Raw genomic sequence first — 21,589 nt, 5'->3', positions numbered from 1 at the left:
CTTGGCTGCTAATGTGGTGTCGGCCGTGTGCCACTCAAATGGGTGGTGCTGGTGCTGCGTTGGCTGTTATGCAAGTCGGATGGCTGGTAGCTGTATTTGCTGCCACTGCAGTGTTTGCTGCCCTCTGTCTGTGAGTGTATCTTATCGGTCTGTATGTTTACTGTTGCCACCACTGTCAGGACTACAGCATCATAGGCTGCCACAGCAACTTTATAGGACACCTTTGCCAGTGTGTCATGCACCTAATCAGCCAAGTCCATGATGGCATCCATATACAGTCTATCGCAAGGATGACCTGATTGGGGAAAGGGCCAATGGAGGTGTTGCTGTGTTTGTAAATCGTGCACACCACTCCTCTGCTCTCTCCCTGGCTACTGACCTGCAAGCAATTGCAGCTGAAATTTACACGTGTCGGAGAATCACAATTTTCTCACTGTATATACCTTCTTCTGATGCAGTAGATTCTGAGGCTCTCACAGATCTCCTGAAACAACTACCTCGCCCATTTCTCCTCTTGGAAGACATCAATGCTCGCCATGTCTTGTGAGGCTGAACCTCTACTTGCCCTTGGGATCAGGTCTTGGAAGGTCTTACGACATCTCAAGAGTTGTGTGCATTCTAAACACTGGTACTCCCACTCATTTCTGTGCTGCATCTGGGTCTTTCTCAGCCATTGTCCTCTCTCTCTCCTCTCTAGCCTTTGCAGACTCTGTTCAGTGGGAAGTCATGGATGACCTTCATTCCAGTGACCACTTCCCCCTCCGCATTCACTTACTAGATGGATCACAACCTGAAGAGAAGCCACCAACTTGGATGGTTAGCAGAGCTAACGGGACACTGTTCCACCAGCTGGCTGTTTTCAAACACTGCAACAGCATCCAAGGATGGGCAGACCACATCACAGGAGTGATCAATCATACCACTGACTTGTCCATATCCAAGTCTTCCTGTCATCTAAGCAGTCGACATGTACCTTGGTGGACGGATGAGTGCCGTTCAGCATTCTGGGACAGGCATGTGGCTCTTCGACATTTTAAATGCCGACCAACAGCAGACAACCTCAGGGTCTTTCAAGTAGCAAGGGCCAAAACTCGATGTGTCATTAGGGAGAGTAAGAAAAGGTCGTGGCAGGCACTCCTGGACTCCATCAACCGTTCCACTTCTTCTACAAAAGTATGAGAAGCCATCAAGAGGATTTCTGGTAAACACACCCATTTATCAATAGCAGCAGTACTGAAACGGGTGCCAAACAACACCCGGAGACATCGCTCAGGGGCTGGCTGAGCACTTTGCTAAAACTACTGCAAGTGCCCCCAGGATCTGGCATTTCGTCGCAACAGTGTGACTATAGAGGGGAAAATTGGACTTCAGATCCACGAATTCTGAGATGTACAACTACTCTTTTCCCTCATGGGATCTGAGTTGGCTCTGTCTGAGACTCGTGATACTGAACCTGGTCACTACCAAATACAGTACTGCACCAATATTTGTCAATAGCGTCAAAGGAAACCCTCCTCGAATGCTTTAATTTCATATGGCAGACGGGGAACTTCCCTAACTTATAGAGAGAGGCAGTTTTGAGGAGAGCCTCAAACCAGGAAAGGACCGAGCATGTCTGAGTAGTTCTTTTAGAGTATTGCACTAATGAGCTGTGTACGAAAGACCTTGGAGCCAATGGTTAACCTTTGTCTGGTCTGGTTGTTAGAGACCAGGTAACACCTTAGCTGCTCTTAGTGGGGATTCTGGAGATTTGGGTCCACTGTCGACAACCTGACTCTGCTAGAGGCAGCTATTCAGCAGGCTTTCCTATTTAAACACCATGGAATTTGCATATTTCTCAATATGAGTTAGGCATATGATACTGCTTGGATGCACTATTCTCACACAACTTAGGCATATGAGACTGCTTGGAGGCACTATTCTCACACAACTGCATCAATGGGGCTTTTGTGACCACCTCCCCATCTTTATATGGTCTTCCTGTCTCAGCGGTTTTTTAGGACCTGAGTTGGTAACATGCTGTCAAATTGTTTTGAGCAAGAGAATGGTGTCCCTCAGGGTTGTGTTTTAAGTGTTACCCTCTTTGCCGTAGCCATAAACAGCATCATGTCTACAGTAAGGGGTCCTGTACAGCACTCCTTATTTGTGGACGATTTTTGCTGTTTTCTGTTCCTCCTCTAGTGCTGCAACAGCAAGCCGTCAGTTGCAGCTTACATTGCCCAGGTTAGAGGAGTGGGCTATAAGGCGGGTTTTCAGTTTTCTGCAGAATAAGCTTGTGTGTGTGTGTGTGTTCATTTTAATCATTTTTGTCATCTTTTTAATGTGCAGGACTTGCATATGAGGGGCACCATCCTACATTTTAGAGACTCCGTGAGGTTCCTGGGCCTCATTTTTTCCTCAGAATTGTTGTCGTTGCCGCACCTGAGAGACCTGAAAGCCAGAACCCTCAAGGCACTGAACATCATAAAGTGCTGTAGCCACAGGTCTTGGGAAGCGGACAGGACATGTCTGCTCTTGTTTTATAGGGCTTTCCTGCATTCACAGCTAGACTATGGGTGCACAGCATATGGATCAGCAAGGTGTTCTTATTTGAAGATCATTGATGCTGCCCACCATGAGGGGCTTGGCTGGCCACAGGTGCATGTAGGATCAGTCCCATATCCAGTCTCTGTGCTGAGGCAGGGGAACCGCCACTCACCACTCAGTGGCCGCTCCTCGTGGTGCAACAGGCATGTAAGTTGCTAGCAGTTCCGACTTAACCCACATACCATACTGTTGCTCATCTGCCTCTGGAATGTCTATTCTCCAACCATCCATGAGCCACCATGCCATTTGGGATCTGTGTGCAGCCTGTGGTAGAGTCACTCGGTGTGGAACAAGTACAACCTGAAATCCAGGGTTTTAATTGTCTGCCGTCCTGGTTATTGCAGAGGCTCAGTGTCATTTTAGATTAAGTGCAGTACAAGAGAGAGTGCACTCCTGCTTCTGTTTTTAATTTGCTGTTTTCTGTCATTTTACGTGAGCACCACGACTATGTAGCTGTCTTTATAGATGAGTCTAAGCAGGGGGCTCCTCTGGTAGCTCTGTTGTTTTCCAGGATCATGTCCTCAAGATGCGAATGCCTCCAGAATTTAAGGTCCTCGATGCTGAATTATATGTGATCTTGCAGGCACTGGAGCAGATGCGACATTCTTCCAGTACTAAATATCTTGTCTGTTCTGACTCCCTTAGTCTCCTCCGTTCTCTCCAACGTTTATATCCAGCAGATAAAATAACCCAGAATATCCAAGATGTGCTCCTCCATCCACAACAACTGGGAAAGGAGAATTTCTTTCTTTTGGGTACCAGGGCACATGAGTATTGCTGGGAACAAAAGGGCGGATCTAGCAGCCAAGGAGGTGTGTTGTGATCCTCAGATATTTCATTGTGCCATCCCCCTGCATGCTATTACCTTGCTGTTGAGGTACAAAGTAATGCGTCGATGGGAAGATGAGTGGCTGGAAGTGACTTATTACAAGCTCTGTATCGTATAAACCACAACTCAGCTGCAATGTACTTCCTTCCAGCAATGGCAATGGGACGAGGTCCTCCTTACTCGTCTTCGCATAGACCACAGCCCCATGACGTGTGGGTTGTTATTCCAGTGAGATGACCCTCCCATGTGTGGTGCCTGTGGAGTGCAGGTCATGGTGCACCACATTTTATTGGATTGTGTTTTATTTTCTTACCAGCAGGCCATGGTGCATTTTCCGATGGATCTGCAATCCATTTTGGGTAACATTCAAACAAATTCTGTGAATTGTCCTACATTTTAACAAGATTTTAGGGAGATATTTTTAATTTGTTTACAGGGTGACTGTCTCGCCCAAGTATTTTGTAAGTGGTCAGCCAGTCACATTTCCCTGTTCCTTTCTTTTAGCTCTTCTGTATTTTCTTTTCTCAGGATTTAATTTCATGTATAGCTACTTTGCCTCTTTCTAATTTGTTTTAGTGCATGCGAGATAGTGACTGTGTGGTCACTTCAAATGTATGAATGTGCAAAAATTGTATACCTACACAATCATTTGTTTTGATGCGAATTCATAGAGTACACAGTTGCCATAAATATAGTTATTTCACACAAAAGACTAAATCAACAATTGACAAATTAAATGTTTGCAATGTCTATTAACTGGAAACCGCAGTAATGGTGTTTGTACAGTAGTTACAGTCGAACACTGTCCTGGAGGAAATACACTCTCCAGTGATGAGCATGTTGACCGATAGTATGACTGCAGGGAAACAATGGATGCATGTCCAGAACAAAGCAAAATTTCCTAGCAATTGTGGTTTGATGTGAGTTTGCAGTCGTGACAAAACAAAAGAGAAAACGAACACAGAGTGCGAAACAAATTTCTGTATGTGTCAGTGGGCTGCTGTTAAACTTATTCCATGTGAGCTATGGCTTGCAGAAATGCAATCCTGAAAGCACTTCTGTACTGTATGGTGGCTCAGCTTACACTGATCTTGCTTTTTACTGACCTGGACCTGTGCACACCACAAACATTGCCAAAATTTTGCCTATCAGTAAATGATACCTGATACAGCTAGCTTGTGCCAGCCATGATCCGTTCTGGTCCCACATTTCTGCAGCATAGCTGCTCCAGTTCTATTGAAAAAGAACCTTCCTATTTTCCTTCCTGACTGTAGTCAGATGTATCTCAGTACCACATTCTTGGCAGTATGTTAGGCTCTAATCTTTCTCCTTTTATTTATGTATATGATTCCTGTTTTTGCATTGTAAATTGGGTTCTTTGCATTCATTTATTATTTGTTACTTGCATGTTTGGATTCTGCCAACATTATCATTGTATTTGCTATAATTGTCATTATGCATTTTCTCTGCATATTGCTGATTGGTTTGAATGTGTTCTCCTTTTCCTTCAGTCTTCCTACAATCTATCAGTCTTCAGTTTGGCTGTCTTTTCTCCTATTCTTTAGTTGATTGCTCCATTCAATTCAACCACATTTTACTCTCTTATTTGATGTTATTAGTTTCAGTTTAAAAATAAATCTTTCTTGCTTTGTTTCCACTACTGTCACATTTCTAAAGAATTTGGACATTGCTTTATTCTTTCCTAATACTGAAAAGATCGTGATATTTTCCAGCTGTTTTCAACTCTTAACCTGTCTAGTTCTGTTTTATTTGAGAAATTTTGTTTCTTATTCTGCTATATTGCTCACTTTGCTTATCATCTTCTTCTGTTTCTTGTGCCTTTACCCCGAATCAGTGCAATGTTGGTTATTAATGGATTTGGCAAGGTTAATTTAAGTGGTGGGTGGATGTCTTTCCTGTCATCGCCACATAACCACATCTCTCCTCCACCCCTCCCACCCCCACCCTGCCCTACCCCTCTATGCTGTCTCCCAGGAATAAAATGTGTGTACCCCAACTGCCTGCATGTTAGTCTTATTCATGTGAAAGTGCACAAATTTCCCTAAAGATTTGTGAACGTGTAACTACAGTGGGTCTTGAGTACCAGTGAATGAATGCCTTGCATGTGTAGCTCTAATCTGTTTTCCTTGTTGAACTTTTGATAGTTTGGAAACATATTTATGGGGTTTTCCCATGGTTGTTTTTTTCCTTAACTACTCTTTCTTTTTGGTGCTTGAAATTATTCTTTTTCCAATGGTATTGAAGTCCAGGGGAGCTACGTATTTTAAGGTTTACATCAAAAATTAACTTTCATGTTAAATATCATTCCATACAGTTCTGTAACTTTGTGTTTCCCACCTGACAACTTCTGGAATCCTCCTTTCTGTATCATGTCATTTGTATCTCAACAATTAAAACTTAAACATATTATCTTCTTAAATATAATTAGTGCTATCATTGGCAGTTCAATGTTATAAATAAAACATTAGGGAGACCTCAGAAATAATATATTTTTTATTGTTTATGGTCAAGATCATCATCTGCTTAAGTTACAACTCATATAATAATGAAAGGCTTTCTTTTCTATGTTAAAATGCACTTGTGTCATGGTATAGTACCCATTTTATTAGGCCATGGATGAATGAGCAGCATCACTTCTGTAAGGCTCCATTTGGACTGAATGAAGCTTCTTTCCATTGCATTCATCTGGATAACAGAAGTCCTTCTCTTTGTGGGGGTGGGGGGGAAATGTGAATGGGCAAATGTCTATAAGGTACATTACATATGTAGAATTGTGGACAGTTGGGAATGTGAGTCTCACAGGAAGCGTGCAAGGGATAAGTCCCTGCAGTCGCACTATTCATCTGTGTCCTCGGTGGCTCAGATGGATAGAGCATCTGCCTTGTAAGCAGGAGATCCCGGGTTCGAGTCCCGGTCGGGGCACACATTTTCAGCTGTCCACATCGAGGTATATCAACACCACCTGTCGGCAGCTGAGGGTTTCAGTTAGTCATCATCTATTAAGAAGATAGATATGCGCCAGTCCATTTTAACTTACATGGACCCAAAGTACACTATAAAATGAATACTATGTGAAATAAGAAGCTTGTTCATAACAGAGTAGCATTGACACACATGTGAGACATGAATAAAAAGAGGTATAATAATTAATTTTCATCAAACCAAGATAAGACAGGAGATTTGGTTAAAATCTTGCAATGCTGTACCTGATATTTGTCCAGCAGCATTCATGCACGTAAGGCATGGTAGTCCCCACATGAGTGTTACAAGTTTTCTTTCTTGGGGTCTAAGTGCAAGGCAGATGATCATGAGTTGCTTGATGTTCAGACAGCGCCCTTTCACGGCAAGGCCTTGAACTCAGCCTTTGCTATGGCGACTCACCAGGGTGTCATTCGACATGGATGGCAAGAGATGGGTGGTCCGGGTGTAGTCAAAATGTTGCAGACTGTCAAATGTTTGACATCTCTCAGTGCACCAGGCAGGCAAGTGAGCTCCAAAAATTTATCCAGTATTTCTGCATACGGTCTGTGGGACTTCACTGGTTTAATGCTGAAGAAAGTGCTCAACTGGGCATTCATGATATTAAGTTCTGGCCGAGGAAATCCGCACCCAAGATAGGCTTGTTGACTTCAGCCTCAGCGAATGTCCACTCCAATGTGTGGCGCAGTCTGAGATCTGAATTTCAGTGATGTATGCCTTATGTTTTATTTGGCTGAATTGTTTGACGCCACAAGAGACAGCACCTCAATTGTCCAGTGGTCTCTTAACATAGATTGTGAGAAAATAGCCAGATTGGAACCTGTATAACTGAAATACTTCACACTGCTGACATGTTCTGCTATGAAGATACTCATGATACCAGCAAAAGCAACTTGATTGCTGCTCTGACGGTGGGGTACTGCTTGAATGGCTGGTGATGCATTGGCTGTTATGTGAGCTGGAATGCCAGTAGCTGGATCAGCCACTGCACAGTGTCTGCTGCCCTCTATTGGTGAATGCACCAGCTAGTTAATCTACCATCTGTGCAGTCAAGTTCTGAAATGGGTGGTGCAAATCAGAGCCTAATGCAGTATCTGGCAGAAGATGTATATTGCTGCGGAGCGGGTATTGCTGTCAGGGCTGCGGCATCGTAGGCTGCTGCAGCAGCTTTATTGTGTGCCTTTGCCAGTGCATCATGCACCCGATCAGCAAAGTCTGCGACAGTGCCGAATTGCATTTCTGTCTGCATGGTGATGACTGCTTGCCTTTGTCCTGGGGTGCTGTGCACCCAGACAGCATGAAACAGCGAGTCTGGAACCAAGTCGGACTGTACGAGGCTCCACAAATGTGCAGGAACTGAGATGACCTCCTGTCATTGCATTCCTCTATGGTGCAACAGTTGATGTCCCTGTAGTTCCAACGATGATGAAATTCGCCGGATCAACTCCTCCTTTAGTCAATTATATGAAGACTGCATCAGCAGTGCAGTGATTATGTCCCACATGTCAGCCATGTTGTTTTGGTCTACTTGGTTCATGAAGTGTCCAAATTTGGTGATGTCGCAGGTGATGTTGTTGCTGAGGAAAGCTGCCTTCACATGGCTGAATTAGTGGTAGCATTTTACGCTTGGAAATTTTCCTGTGCTGGCTTTGGAAGCACAGAGTCCGTGCATGCAGGGTGTGCCTATAGCTCAGTCTCCAGCCTCTGACAACTTCTCTAATCCCTTCTCTTTCTGTGTCATGTCATCCAAATCTCAACAGTGAAAACTGTGCACGTATTATCTTCTTAAATTTAATTGCTGTTCTTCTTAAATTTAATTGGCAGTTCAGTGTTATAAACAAAATATTAGGAAGGCCTGATATGTAATATATGAGGGTATGTCAATTATTATCCACAATTTAGTTATATTTTTGTTTGTTTTGGTAGTACTGTCGTTTTACATTGATGTTACATGCTTTGTTTATTTGTTGTTATATCTTTGCAATTTTCAAGCTGCTAGGTTAGTTTTGTTATTGCTGTTGTGCTGTTAATCATGGCCACTCTGTTGTCTATTTGCACCAAAGAAGAGCAACGTTCAGTGGTCTGTTTTTTGTGGGGAAGGCGTATCGGGGGCTGAAATTCATCGAAGACTTTTGGTACAGTACAGGAGCAGTGTTTTGCCACAACAGAGTGCCTACAAATGGATTGAAAAATTCCGAAATGGTCACACAAGTGTTATGCACGATGAAGGAGCCGGACGACTGTTTACTGCCACAAATGAAGAAACCATTGAGCGTTCACGTGAAATGATTCTCTTAGACAGATGATTAACTGTTGATGAAGTGGCACATCGTCTGCAAATTAGTCACAGTTTTGCCTACAAAATCATCCACAACAGACTTGGGTTTCATAAAGTTTGTGCAAGATGGGTCCCAAAACAACTCACACAGTTGCATAAACAAACACGCTTGGACATCTGCAAAAAAACATTTGAATCACTATGGTAACGAAGGGGACAACTTCTTAGACAGGATCATTACTGGAGACGAAACATGGATCCATCATTATGAGCCGGAGAGTAAATGGCAGAGTATAGAATGGAAACATCCAAATTTGCCGTGCAAGACAAAGTTCAAGACCCAATAGTCTGCAGGAAAACTGATGCTTATGGTTTTTTGGGATGCACAAGGTCCAGTACTGGAACATTATGGGGAAAGGGGCACAACAATAAACAGTGTATGTTACAGTGAGATGCTTACTGCCAGGCTAAAGCCTGCAATTCGAAGCTAACGTCAAGATTGCTGTCAAAAGGTGTTGTGTTGTTGCACGACAATGCCCGTCTGCATACTGCTGCCCACACTGCTGGAAAGCTCCAGAAACTCAAACTGGATCATCCTCCATATAGTCTCGATCTTGCTCCTTCGGACTATCACTTGTTTGGTCCACTCAAACAGGCATTAAGGAGTTGTTGATTTGCCTCGGATGAAGTAGTAAAAAAAATGGTGCATTCCTGGCCCGCAGCTCAACCGAGAACCTTTTTTTATGAGGGCATCAGGAAACTTGTACAACGATGGACCAAGTGCGTTGAAACGCAAGGAGACTATGTCAAAAAATGATGTTCTTGTAAGTTTCCTATTTGATTACAATAAAATTTTATAACTACTTTGTGGGTAATAATTGACTTACCCTCGTGTTTTTTATTGCTTGTGGTTAAGATCATTGCCTGCTTGAGTTGTTGTATAACAATTAAAGACTTTGTTTTCTAGGTCAAAATGCGCTTATGTTATGGTGTAGCTCCCTTTCTAGGTCATTGTGCTTTACCAAATATTATCTCCAGTGCATTTATTTTATTCCTGAACTGCAACTCTGCAAGATATGTAATACTGAGCTACAGCTGCTATATCCTCTTCATTGAACTCAAAACATTTTCCAACCACGAGTATGTCTGAATGTGAGAAAAGGTGAAAGTGTCAAGTGTGATGAATAGATGGATTTTCTAACGATTTGCACTTCCAGTCCCTCAGCTTTTATATTACAAAAATTCCTTTGTGTCGGGTATACTTTCCTATGGTGATCTTTTTTATTTTTAAATCAAGACCTCTTCTCTCATTTATCACCCATTTGGCATGGAATGTCTGCTTAGTGCTTAGCTATTTACTGTTTTTCCTTTGCAAGCTAATCAATATGAATTATTGCTCTCTCTCAAGTTTTCTTGGGACAATTGATAATGGTATGCCTTTGGGTGTCCTGCCAAAATGTCGATTCCGTGAGACGTGTTATTTCAACAACTGATCTAGTCACTGTCTTCAGGTGCTGCAAGCTGTGATATGAAGCAAACTTTTTGCCTGGACTTCAACTAGACTGTCAAGTATTTTTGGTGTTGTATTGTTATTTATAGCTTTGTTTGACTCCTGACACCCCTATTCCCTTCGATGTTCATTTGTTATCTGGATTCTGAACTGTTATTTTGTGAAATGCGCATTCTCTCGGTGTTTTCCAGCTCTGGTAGATGAGACAGCCAGTGAGATCTCAATAAATTGAGTGCTGGATCCCAAGCCTTGCTTAACTTGAAATCTATGCCCCAGTGTGTTATGTTTTCAACGTCTGTATTTTGGTAGACTCCTTAATTATGCTGTCGCAGAAACTTCACATTTGCACTACTATACTGCCCATGTAGTATTTCTTGATATACCCAATCTGAGTGGTCTAAGTGTAACTGTTTCATATAGATAACTGTATTGAATCCATGTATAATGTAGTGCGATGATTGTTGTTGCTGTCCGCCTCGATAGCTGAGTGGTCGGCATGACGGAATGCCATGCAAAGGGGCCCAGGTTCGATTACCGGCTGGGTTGGAGTTTTTCTCCACTCAGGAACTGGGTGTTGTGTTGCCTTCATCATCACTGTACCATTCCCATCGACACACAAGCTGCCATCATGGCATCAACTCAGAAGACAGGTCTACTCGACAGGAGGCCGTAGCCACATGACATTTCATTTCATTGTTGTTGCTGTGATGATGGTGGCAATGGTGGTGAGAAAAAGAAGAGAGTGAAACCCAATGCTAGCATATAGCCTATTCTCAAAAAGTATCAAGTTGCTCATGTAGCATAGCATCACTATTTACAGATGGGTCACCTAAAGTGTGACATGCCGTCACTCCATGAGACACTGTGGAAAGGTTTGTAATACAACCCAGGAATTTTATGTGCAGTCTGGTGATCAGGAATCTGATTCCACCACCTTCCCTCCTCTTCCTGGGAGATACTAGGAGTGATATTTGATGTATTTTTCGTCCGCAGCTCGTGGTCGTGCGGTAGCGTTCTCACTTCCCACGCCCGGGTTCGATTCCCGGCGGGGTCAGGGATTTTCTCTGCCTCGTGATGACTGGGTGTTGTGTGATGTCCTTAGGTTAGTTAGGTTTAAGTAGTTCTAAGTTCTAGGGGACTGATGACCATAGATGTTAAGTCCCATAGTGCTCAGAGCCATTTGAACCATTTTTTAAATGTATTTTTCAGTATCTCAGCAAAGTAGGTATGTAATTTGTCAAGAAATTCTCCATTAATCTTTTCTCTCAGGACATGTGAGAGACCAAAGGTAATAATGTTCAACCCCTAGCAGGTTTTTTTTGCATGCAAATAGTTCAGTGACTGTTGTCCGTAAGATGTATGTACCTTCATTCCCATGGTGCGTGCAAATCTGTGGTGTTTATTTACTGATATAATAATTTCTGCTGGATTCCCATTTGGATATTCACGTTATTTTTATTGAATCTGTCATATTTTTCCATAGCTTTCTCTATCTCAATAGCCATTTCAGTTTATATGTAATGTAGGTAAGTAATAATACATTTTCCTCAATGGAAGATAGTACATGGTGGTGCAGTGGTTAGTACACTGGACTCAACTTCGGGACGGCTGTTCAAATCCTCATTCAGCCATCTAATTATTGATTTGCAGTGGTTTTCCTAAATTTCTGAAGGCAAATGTCAGTATGGTTTCTTTTGTAAAGGATCTGTCCCATTTACTTCCCTATTATCCCCTCAACCTGAAATTTTCTTCCTCACCACAAGTCTGTTTTCACTATGAGAGGTTCTGATGTCTCTGTGTGATGTTTAATTTGTGTGTAACATCATGTTATAAATGGGCTGATTGAAGAAATATTTCATCTTGGGACTATGTGTTGTAAAATACAAATTCATAGCTGATCTATCAACTCTTTCTTTGGCCTTTTGTTGTTATTATAGCAAACAACACATCCTGCTTCCTGCCATCTCTTCTGTTATTTGTATCATGTTCAGCATTTATCCATGATAGTGCCCAAAAGTAATATTGTATTCAACTTTGTCCCACCATTCAGTCATTTGAACAAGATCCTTGCGATTAGACTTTAGTTCTGATGAGTGTGTAGCTAATAATGTTTGATTTCCATCAGTGGAATTTTGTTGTACAAAATTTTGCGTAGGCAGTGCCCCATACAGTTTGCAAATATTTGGAAAAAAAAACAAAAAAAACAAAAAAAAACTCATATTTCACAATTGTCAAGAGATGTTGATGAAATATGTCTTTACTAACTACCAGTTTGTATCATCTGATTATTATCAGGTACCACAGTGCAACAGCCCTGTATGTACAAATTTTTTCCTACTGTGACATCAGATAAAATGGAAACCATCCTATGTCTTGTTCCATCCATCTGCATGGTCAGTGCAGAATGCACTCCACACAGAAATTCTGCCACTGATTCCTTGAACTTTTTCCGATATCAAAAACCATGTTTTGCTCTGAACCTAATTTTGTGTTTCTTTCCACCTGACCTTGCAGGAAAAAAGAGAGAAAAAAGTAAAAAAGGTAATATTCTTCAGTGTAGAATAGATTGTGATTATGGACAGGAAACATATTATGTCTCCCATATTATTATTTTTAATAAATTATGCTGTATTTTTATACCGGTATTGTCTATACCTAGCACATACACAGAAAACATAATGTAGAGTTTCTCACTTTTCAGGAATTTAAAGAACCAAAACTGGATCCACAGATTGTTACTAAATTTCTGCCAGCACTTATGTCTCTTATGGTGGATGATCAAGTACGTGCTCTTAACAGTAAACTTCCACCAGATGAACGTGAATCTGCTATTACCATTATTGAACATTCAGGTAAATTGTTGTTTATGATGAGAGAATCATCTCATCACTGTTATATATTGATATTAATTTTATAGTAACACTGTAGGAAGTTGCTGTTGTACTTATATGGGGTTCCAGAGGAATAAGATTTATTTTAGGATATGGTAGCATAGACAATTTTGAGTAAAACATTCCATATAACATGAGTCCAGTTTTCATTGGTTACTGAGATACAACCATTAGAATGTAATCTAAACAAATACCCACAGAAGGTGGTCAGCAAAGGCAAACGATAAAATTTAAAGTTGATTTTCATTAATCCCGTGTCTGACTTCAACAAACTTTTGAATTCTCTTGAGAACATACATGTAGCTATTTTGTGCTCATTGTGGCATTCTTCAATGAGGTCAGCACTGTACATAATCTGAATGATCAATTTGTCTCTTGGATATGCTGTTTCTTTTAGACGTTGCCTCAGCAGCCAAAAAATGATCTGTTTTTGCTGATCCCTCTACTGGGGAATGCTAGGTGTAGATGAAGTTACTCTTGACAGTGAGAATGCGTAGAAACTCCATCATGCTAGAAGAACATAACCATTGTAACTAAAGAAACCTCTCATTTTCAAGAATGTCTAGATAATGGGGCCCTATAAAATGCTGCAGTGACACAGTAGATGCAATCAGCTGATTGTCTATCATATTAAACCGTACATTTACCGAGAAGTGTTGTTGGAAACGTCTCTCCAGAAAGGAATCTGGGTGTCTGTTGAACCAGCAGTGGGAGTTAAGACCATCATGAGTTAAAATGGCTTCATCAGCAAACAGTAGTAATTGGATTAATTGGCTTTTTTCTTTCTTTCTTTCTTTCTCTTCTTCTTCTTCTTCTTCTTCTTCTTCTTCCTCTTTTTCCCCAAACTGATAAATCCGCTGTAAATGGTGACGAAAAAGGGCATACATACACAGTGTCTGCCATTTTCTGTATGTGGAACACCAGTACATGTAGAAGTTCTGCATGTGCTTGTTGAAGACTGTGTTCTAACAATTGAATAATGTCTTCTAATTTATTCACACACTGTTAATATGCACATTCAGATGAAATATGACTGCCAGGCAATGCACCAGTATCACATAGTTTAGATAAAACAAGACTAAATGCTCTTGAATCTGGTATTCTGTGATTAAGAAATCATCTACCGTTTTCTCTCAAAATAGTAGGTGTGTTTCCATTACAAAAGTTGTACACAAATCTCATATTGACATACTTAATATTCGTAAATACGTGTGACATGCTGAAACGATTCAGTAAAATTGGCCGAAAAAATTGCAATCACAGTTGAAAAATTTATTCATGTAAACTCAAGTACAGCTTCACAACTTGAATTTCAAAGCGAAAGTGACACTCGATATCGACTGGAGTACCGGCATGCAAAATGAAAACTTATCTCTTGTTATACCAAATATTTTATTCATACGAGGGTAATCCCAAAAGTAAGGTCTCCTATTGTTTACAAGTACATAGACCTGTTTATTTCTACAATGGTTTACATCAGTTTACAGCTATTTTTCGACATAATCACCATTTCTGTCGATGCATTTTTGTAGACGCTGTGGCAGTTTTTGTATTCCCATGTCATACCAGCTTGCCACCATGCTGTTCAGAAAGTTATGAACCTCTTCTTTCATCTCGTCGTCGGAGCTGAATCACTGGGACCATAATTAATGCTTACAGGTACTGTGAGACTCTGAAAAAACTCAAACGGGCAATTCAGAACCAGAGAAGAGGAATGTTGAGCAAGGGCAGCACATTCTCCATGACAACGCTCGCCCACACATTGCTCGGCAAACCATTGCTCTCCTGCAACAGTTACAGTGGAACATAATCACCCACCCACCCTATAGTCCTGACTTGGCACCCAGTGACTACCACCTGTTCTCTAGGTTAAAAGAACATTTGGCCAGAAAGTGATTCAGCTCCGATGACGAGGTGAAAGAAGAGGTTCGTATCTTTCTGAACAGCATGGTGGCGAACTGATATGACATGGGCATACAAAAACTGCCACAGCGTCTACAAAAATGCATCGACAGAAATGGTGATTATATCGAAAAATAGCTAAATGTTCAAGCTGTAAACTGATGTAAACCATTGTAGAAATAAACAGGTCTATGTACTTGTAAAAAAATAGGAGACCTTACTTTTGGGATTACCCTCTTATTAGTCTATACTACCACCTCCTAAAATATTTACTATTCCTCCTGAAACAGCTTGTATAAGTACTGAAACAAACACACTATTAACAACAGGCTTAGCCAAATAATAAATTTTGAAATGTATTTTCTTTCAAATTCAGGCATAATCTAGGCACTGGAAGTGGGTAGTATGAATCAGTAAAAGTATTCTTGAGAAGCCTCCATTACAATATTCCTTTGTATGAAATTCAGCCAGTCTTGGTCCAAAAATTATTCTTGAAAATAAGTTGGTTGCTAGAAAAAGATGAAGTTAGTATTGTATAGTATGGCTGAATGTGGCCATGTTTTGGCGGAAAATTGTGACTCCCTCATATTGGAGTTTGGAGATTTTGTAGCAAATTCTGTAACAAGAATGTAGAGATTTTGATGTTAAAATTTCAAGATCAGATGATTTCCTGTACAAGAATATGTATTCAAGAGGTTTCGAAATTTGGAAGGTTTGCAAGAAGCTTTTAACCTGTCCACATGGTCAGGCAACAGTAGAGAGTGGATTCTCAATCAAAAAGGCTCTAGAAGTAGGGAATTTGAAAGAAAGATCCTATATTGCTATGGGGCAAGTTAAAGGCCACATTAAATTTTGTGGGGGAGTGCAAAATGTACAAATTACTAAGGCTTTTGTTGGCGTTTGCATCTTCTGCAAGGAAAAAAAATTACATAGCTTATCTTGAGTAACAAAAACAAGAACAGAAGATCAAAAGAGTATGAGAAAGGAACCACAAATTGCAATAGGAATTGGAAGATTTAAAGCAGAAAAGAATGCACCTTGATTTGACATTTCTTTATTGCACAAATGAGCTGATTAACTTTCAGAGGTTGCAGAAAAGACAAGGATCATTTGTTACTGCTACAATCTAATGCATTTAGGAAAAAGGCTAATGAAAAGAAAGAAGAGGTTCAAGCATTAGCCATCTAGATGAAGGAAAAAACTGATGAATTGAAAAACTTGTTATAATTTATTGATTTTTATCTATACTGTGGACTTTTTAATCAATAAATTAATTTTTTTAGTGCTTATAAGTTTTTCTTATTGACAGTTCATTCCCAATTTCATTAAAATCCACAGATTTGGAATTACTTTTATGCATTATTGTATGATAGAAACTGTAGAGAGGACTATAAATTGCTTGAATAAGAAAAAAATTGTTGAAGATGAAGCAGACATACAATAAAGGTTACTGTAGGTAAGTTTTTAAGGAATTTGCCTTATTTCTATTAAACTGATACTGTTGAATTGTGTTATAGTGATACTATATTGAAGTTATCACGTGTTTGTGCATGTTTTATTTTATTCTTGACTTCACTGCAGCAGTGAGTGCAACTGCTGTGAGTAGTTGGATACAAGGTGGGGGTAGTGGGATAGTGGGAGGCAGGTCTTTCCACAGATGACTTAGCAGCTGCGCAACTTCTCTCTCTCTCTCTGTGTGTGTGTGTGTGTGTGTGTGTGTGTGTGTGTGTGAAAGCTAATGTGTGCAGTGATGGATGATGGATTTACCAGCTGGCTGAGTAGGCTGGCATCTAGAGTGGCAGATTCTGGTGGCAGCAAATTTGGGACCAAATTTTTTTATGTCTTAAAGAAATTAAAAAGATTCATATTTATATACAAGGTGTACAACTTTGCTTCCGCAATTTGCCGATAGGTGGTGACAACGGTAAGTAGCAGTCGAAAGAAACAGATTGCAGATGTCAGGAAGTTAGCTTGGATCTCGGTCAACATAACCTCATTCAAACATTAGTCGATTTGTGTCTGCATAATAAAGTTGTTATTGATTGAAAATGTCAGTTTACGAGTCTAATTCTCATTACGTGCAAAAGGTGTTACTGTTTTGTTTCACTATGAAGAAAACACTTTTGAATTTAGGAAAACTGAAAACATTGGTAAAATGGAATGTTTTTTTGGAAAGAATAAACAAAGTGAATATTAAAATTCAGATTTCTAATGTAGATTTGATCACTGTTGTTGATCTTTATGAATCTTTTTCCAAGTTTTTCATAGCTGAATGAGAAAATGTTAAGTATTTCAAAGAAAAGGCAGTGGAATTCAGCGAGTTGAAGCAGTATACAGAAGACATGGGAAAAAGAGAACCGAAAAGAAAAGAAATTTATGATGAACCATACAATGAAGAAATGAGAATGATTGCTATTGATACTTTCAGGGTTAACACATTTCTCATCCTCATTGATAGACTCATATCTGAATTTAAAAAATGGCAGGAGGCCTACAACAGATTCAATAAAAAGTTGTCATATTGCCATCATCAGGCCTTACGGAAAAAGCCCTTTTCTTGGAAGAAATGTATCGTAATGATTTAGAGACTGACTTAGTTTAAGAATGCGTGTATTTTCAATGCCACCTTTCTTCTGAAAGAATTTTTCCAAAACCGGATTCTGGATCATTGAAATGTCATCTTTGTTCCTCCAAAAACAGAATTTGCAAAATGTTTAACCAAACTTATATGTAGCAATTGCATGGTCCTATGTACACCAGCAACAAATTGTTTGGGTGAGAGAAGCTTTTCTTGCTTAAAACAGGTGAAAAATTATGTAAGATCTGTCTTAAGGCAAGAGTAGGTAAACGCCTTAGCTCTTTTGTGCATAGAGTCAGAACTAACGAACAAAATTTCATTTGATGATACAGTTGATGACTAAGCAAATAGAAAATTGCACAAAAATATATTTTAAAGCTTTCATAAATTAATTAATTTAATTTCATCATCATCATCAGCTGGTATGTTACCAGATAAAGGCATACCTTACCCATCTTAGTAGCCTACATGACTATTTCTTGTACAATCTTAATTAAATAGTTTTCTTGTAAAAATAATCCAGGAACTGACACATCAATCCCCTAGTTCACAATCATACTAATTACAGGAAAAAGATTGTGTAAATAGGACGATAGTGCACAAATCATAAAGTTATAATTTCATTGACAAAAAATTGTAATTTATGTGATTGTGAAGTAGGGTATAAAATTGTAGATGTCAGAAGGGGTGGCAAAATTTGAATAGCCAGCTGGCGGCAAATGTGTAAGTCCACCACTGAATGTGTTAAGTGTCTTTTCGTTGTTCCTGTCTGCAACTTAATGTGTCATCTTTATGATAAGTAGCAGTCTATCTATCCCTTAAATTGTTTGTTGATTGTAAGAAGGAATATGACACAATTGACAGACCTACTCTCACGAAGCTCCTCCGAGAACTTCGACTTGGGCAGAAGCCCCTTAATATTATACAGCAGATTTTAAACAACACCAGATCACAAGTAAAGTTCACTGAAACACTTGTAAGAAGATTTGAAATCAAGACAAGAGTAAGACAGGGTGATGGTTTCTCCCCTCTTCTCTTTTACTGTGCACTGGAAAAAGTAATGAGAGAGTGGCAAAAGAAGTTAGGTAAACAGGGCTTCCAAATGGTATCTCTCTGATGCACAAGTCCAATGGGCTCAATGTTGATTGCCTGGCATTTGTTGAAATCTGACTTTTCTTTGTGATTGAATAGAAACTTCATTAAATCAGCTCAATGTTCTCAGACAACATGCAGCAAAGGTAGGGCTGAATATGTTCCTCAAACATCAGTAGTTCTCCTTGCACATTGCACATGGAGCAGGGAAAAATCTAGATAACCAGCATGTTTAAATATCTGGGAGAATGGCTGAAAACCAGTATTTTCAAAAGAATAGCATTATCAACTCTAGCTAACAAGCTGGAACTGGCACACTAACTGAGGAAAAGCATCTCTAACAAAGAATCTTTCTCTCGTAACACAAAAATTAAGTACTGCCAGAGAGTCATCTGCCCCGAAGCCCTATATGCTTTGTTGTGTCTAGTTCTCAACAGGAAAGGTCTCACAGACAAAACTTAAATTCAAAAGAGAAAGATAATGTGAAAGACATAGGGACCTGTCTGTGAATAAAAAAGATGATGAAACCCGGAGCCCTACTAGTACCGTGAAAAAATCACTGTTGTGTCAAGGAATAGATGCCCTGCCTTGTATGGACATGTCTGCAGGGTGCATCCCAGCAGATTGACCAGTTAGCTTCTCACATACTGGTGAAATGAGAAGACAAAGTCACTATGGTTGATGGAGATGATAAAATATCTTCAGGAACTGGGAGGTACAGAAAGAGACTGGCTCACCCTGAAAAAATCCTTAACTTTTGTTATTTTATTCTTATTTTAATAGTGAATCTCTGTGTGTGTTAAGATTTTATGTTTGGGTTTGTGAAATCAGCTAGCTTTGCTTAGCTGTTGAGCATAATTTAGATGATGTAAAATATTTAGCAAAGATTGATATTTAGAAAATGTATAACTGCATCTTAGTACATTTTGACATCTGGCAGCTAAGTAGATATTGTTTACTTTTTTTGTGTATGATTTTTGATCTGAGAAGTGTGCTGTTGAAACAATTTTTGATAATCTTTTGAAAAAGCTCACAGAGTTATTATCAGTCAAGAAAATTCCCAAACACAAGGCACAGTGTTGGACCCAGAAGAAGTATGTGATTAATTCCTAACCTCAGTGAGTGAGCTGAAAAATGAAATCCAGCAAAATTCTACATGTGCATTGGACCTGCTTGATGCTAAGCCACAGAAGAAGGACGCTGTCTGCCAGAGTATTATCACACCAAAGGCTATTACAATAACTGTATCAAGATTCTCTAACTCTGAAATTGTAGACTGTTATTTGTTCTCTAATTATTTAACTAAAAACAATGTGTCTTATCTGTCAGCCTCTTACCTTCATTTCTAATACATGTAAGACCCTAAAGTTTTACATGATGCACTCAAAACTTCTGAAGTTACATCACTCTTCAAAAAGGGAAATAAGCATTTATACCAAAACTACCGAACAGTTCTGTTGTTCCAGTTTTCTCCAAAGTGTTCAAGTCTCATATGTATAACCAGCTAAATAACTATATCAAAAAGGATGATCTCCTTTCCAACAGACTGTTTGGTTTCCAACATGATAAAAATACTACTACTGCTCTCACTAAAGTTGTAAACTAGGTGTTAACTGCATTTGAAAATAAGTACTTTGTGATATCAGTACAGTCTTTCGCTGAATGCCCTTCACCACCCTATTCATAAAAATGGAATTTTATGGCATACACAACTTATCTCTAGGTGTAATCAAGTCATATTCATTCAACAGGAGACAGTTTGTCTCAGCTAAAAATGGGTACTCTTCATTGAAAGAATTTCAAACTGGAGGACTTGATTCTTGTCCATTTCTGTTCACGATTGCAGTTAATGATTTACCTTATCATGTAAGAGCTAATTCAGTGTTGTGTTATACAGACAACATGGTGCTGCTGAATACATACCACACCACCACAGAATTGCATCAGGCTACTTATGAAACCTTAGAACTAGCAGTGAACTGGTTTTCTTACAGTGAACTCTCTTTTTTTTTAATCTGGATAAAACATAGAACTAATTCTGGGGTTAACTAAAGCCATAGAAAGTAAATGAGCAAAATTGTTAGGCTTTCAAATTAATTCCAAATTAAACTGGGAGAAACAGATTATTTGTATCTGCATGAGAAAAACCCGAGTGTGCTATCTCATGTGGAAACTGACACATCCAGTAAAAAATGAGTATCTGAAGGTGGCATAGTTCAGTCTTATCTGTGGAATTCTGAATATTCAAAACAAAGTAATGAGAATAAACAGTAAAGTGAGTGCTAAGAAATGTTGCCGATCTCTCTTTATTGAGTTTGAGACACTTACTGTTGGAAACCTCTACTTACATCTATACAGCATCACTTTGTCGAAAGTAACTTAAGTGCATTTGACAGTAGGGACAACACACACTTTCCCCACATTAGAGGCAAATTGGACTTAGGTATGCCAAGACATAGACTAACATAAAATAAAATGCTTAAAATTTTTTAATAAACTTCCAATAATGGGAAGTCTAGGATAGAATAACAATAATATTGTGAAAAGCATTAATTGCTACTAATCTTACAGATGAGACACTGCGTTGCAGGCAGGCGCAACAAAAATACTGCTATATATTTAAACTTTTATGATTTGCAGTGCCTGTGTTACTCTGATGATGATGATGCACTGTGGCAACCACAGCCTTATGGAACATATTAGGTGAATTTGCAATTGCGGATAATGACTACCATCAGCTGTAGAATGGAATGATGCCAATGAAAATTTGTGCCGGATCGCGACTCAAACCCAGATTTCCTGCTTATCGCGAGCGGTCACCTTTCGTTTTGGCTATCTGTGCACAACTCACGGCCAGGCCAAAGCTTCTGCATGTTGTGAACTATGCGTCCACCATACGTACTCACACATCCATTATGTGTAT

The 21,589-nt window shown here is 39.6% G+C and overlaps 1 protein-coding gene and 1 non-coding gene across 2 annotated transcripts in view; both read left to right on the top strand.

The window, feature by feature from the left end:
* Window positions 1-21,589, top strand: part of LOC126195217 (negative elongation factor B) — a 121,107-nt gene that overhangs the window by 84,588 nt on the left and 14,930 nt on the right. The window contains exon 9 of the mRNA XM_049933740.1: window positions 12,905-13,055. Coding sequence (XP_049789697.1) covers window positions 12,905-13,055 — 151 coding nt within the window. The remainder of the gene's footprint in view (window positions 1-12,904; window positions 13,056-21,589) is intronic.
* Window positions 6,285-6,358, top strand: Trnat-ugu (transfer RNA threonine (anticodon UGU)). Its single transcript has one exon. It is a non-coding gene; the product is annotated as a tRNA-Thr (tRNA).

The sequence above is a fragment of the Schistocerca nitens genome, chromosome 1 (assembly GCF_023898315.1).
Source record: "Schistocerca nitens isolate TAMUIC-IGC-003100 chromosome 1, iqSchNite1.1, whole genome shotgun sequence".
Classification (NCBI taxonomy): domain Eukaryota; kingdom Metazoa; phylum Arthropoda; class Insecta; order Orthoptera; family Acrididae; genus Schistocerca; species Schistocerca nitens.
This window is presented reverse-complemented; position numbering and strand designations above follow the sequence as displayed.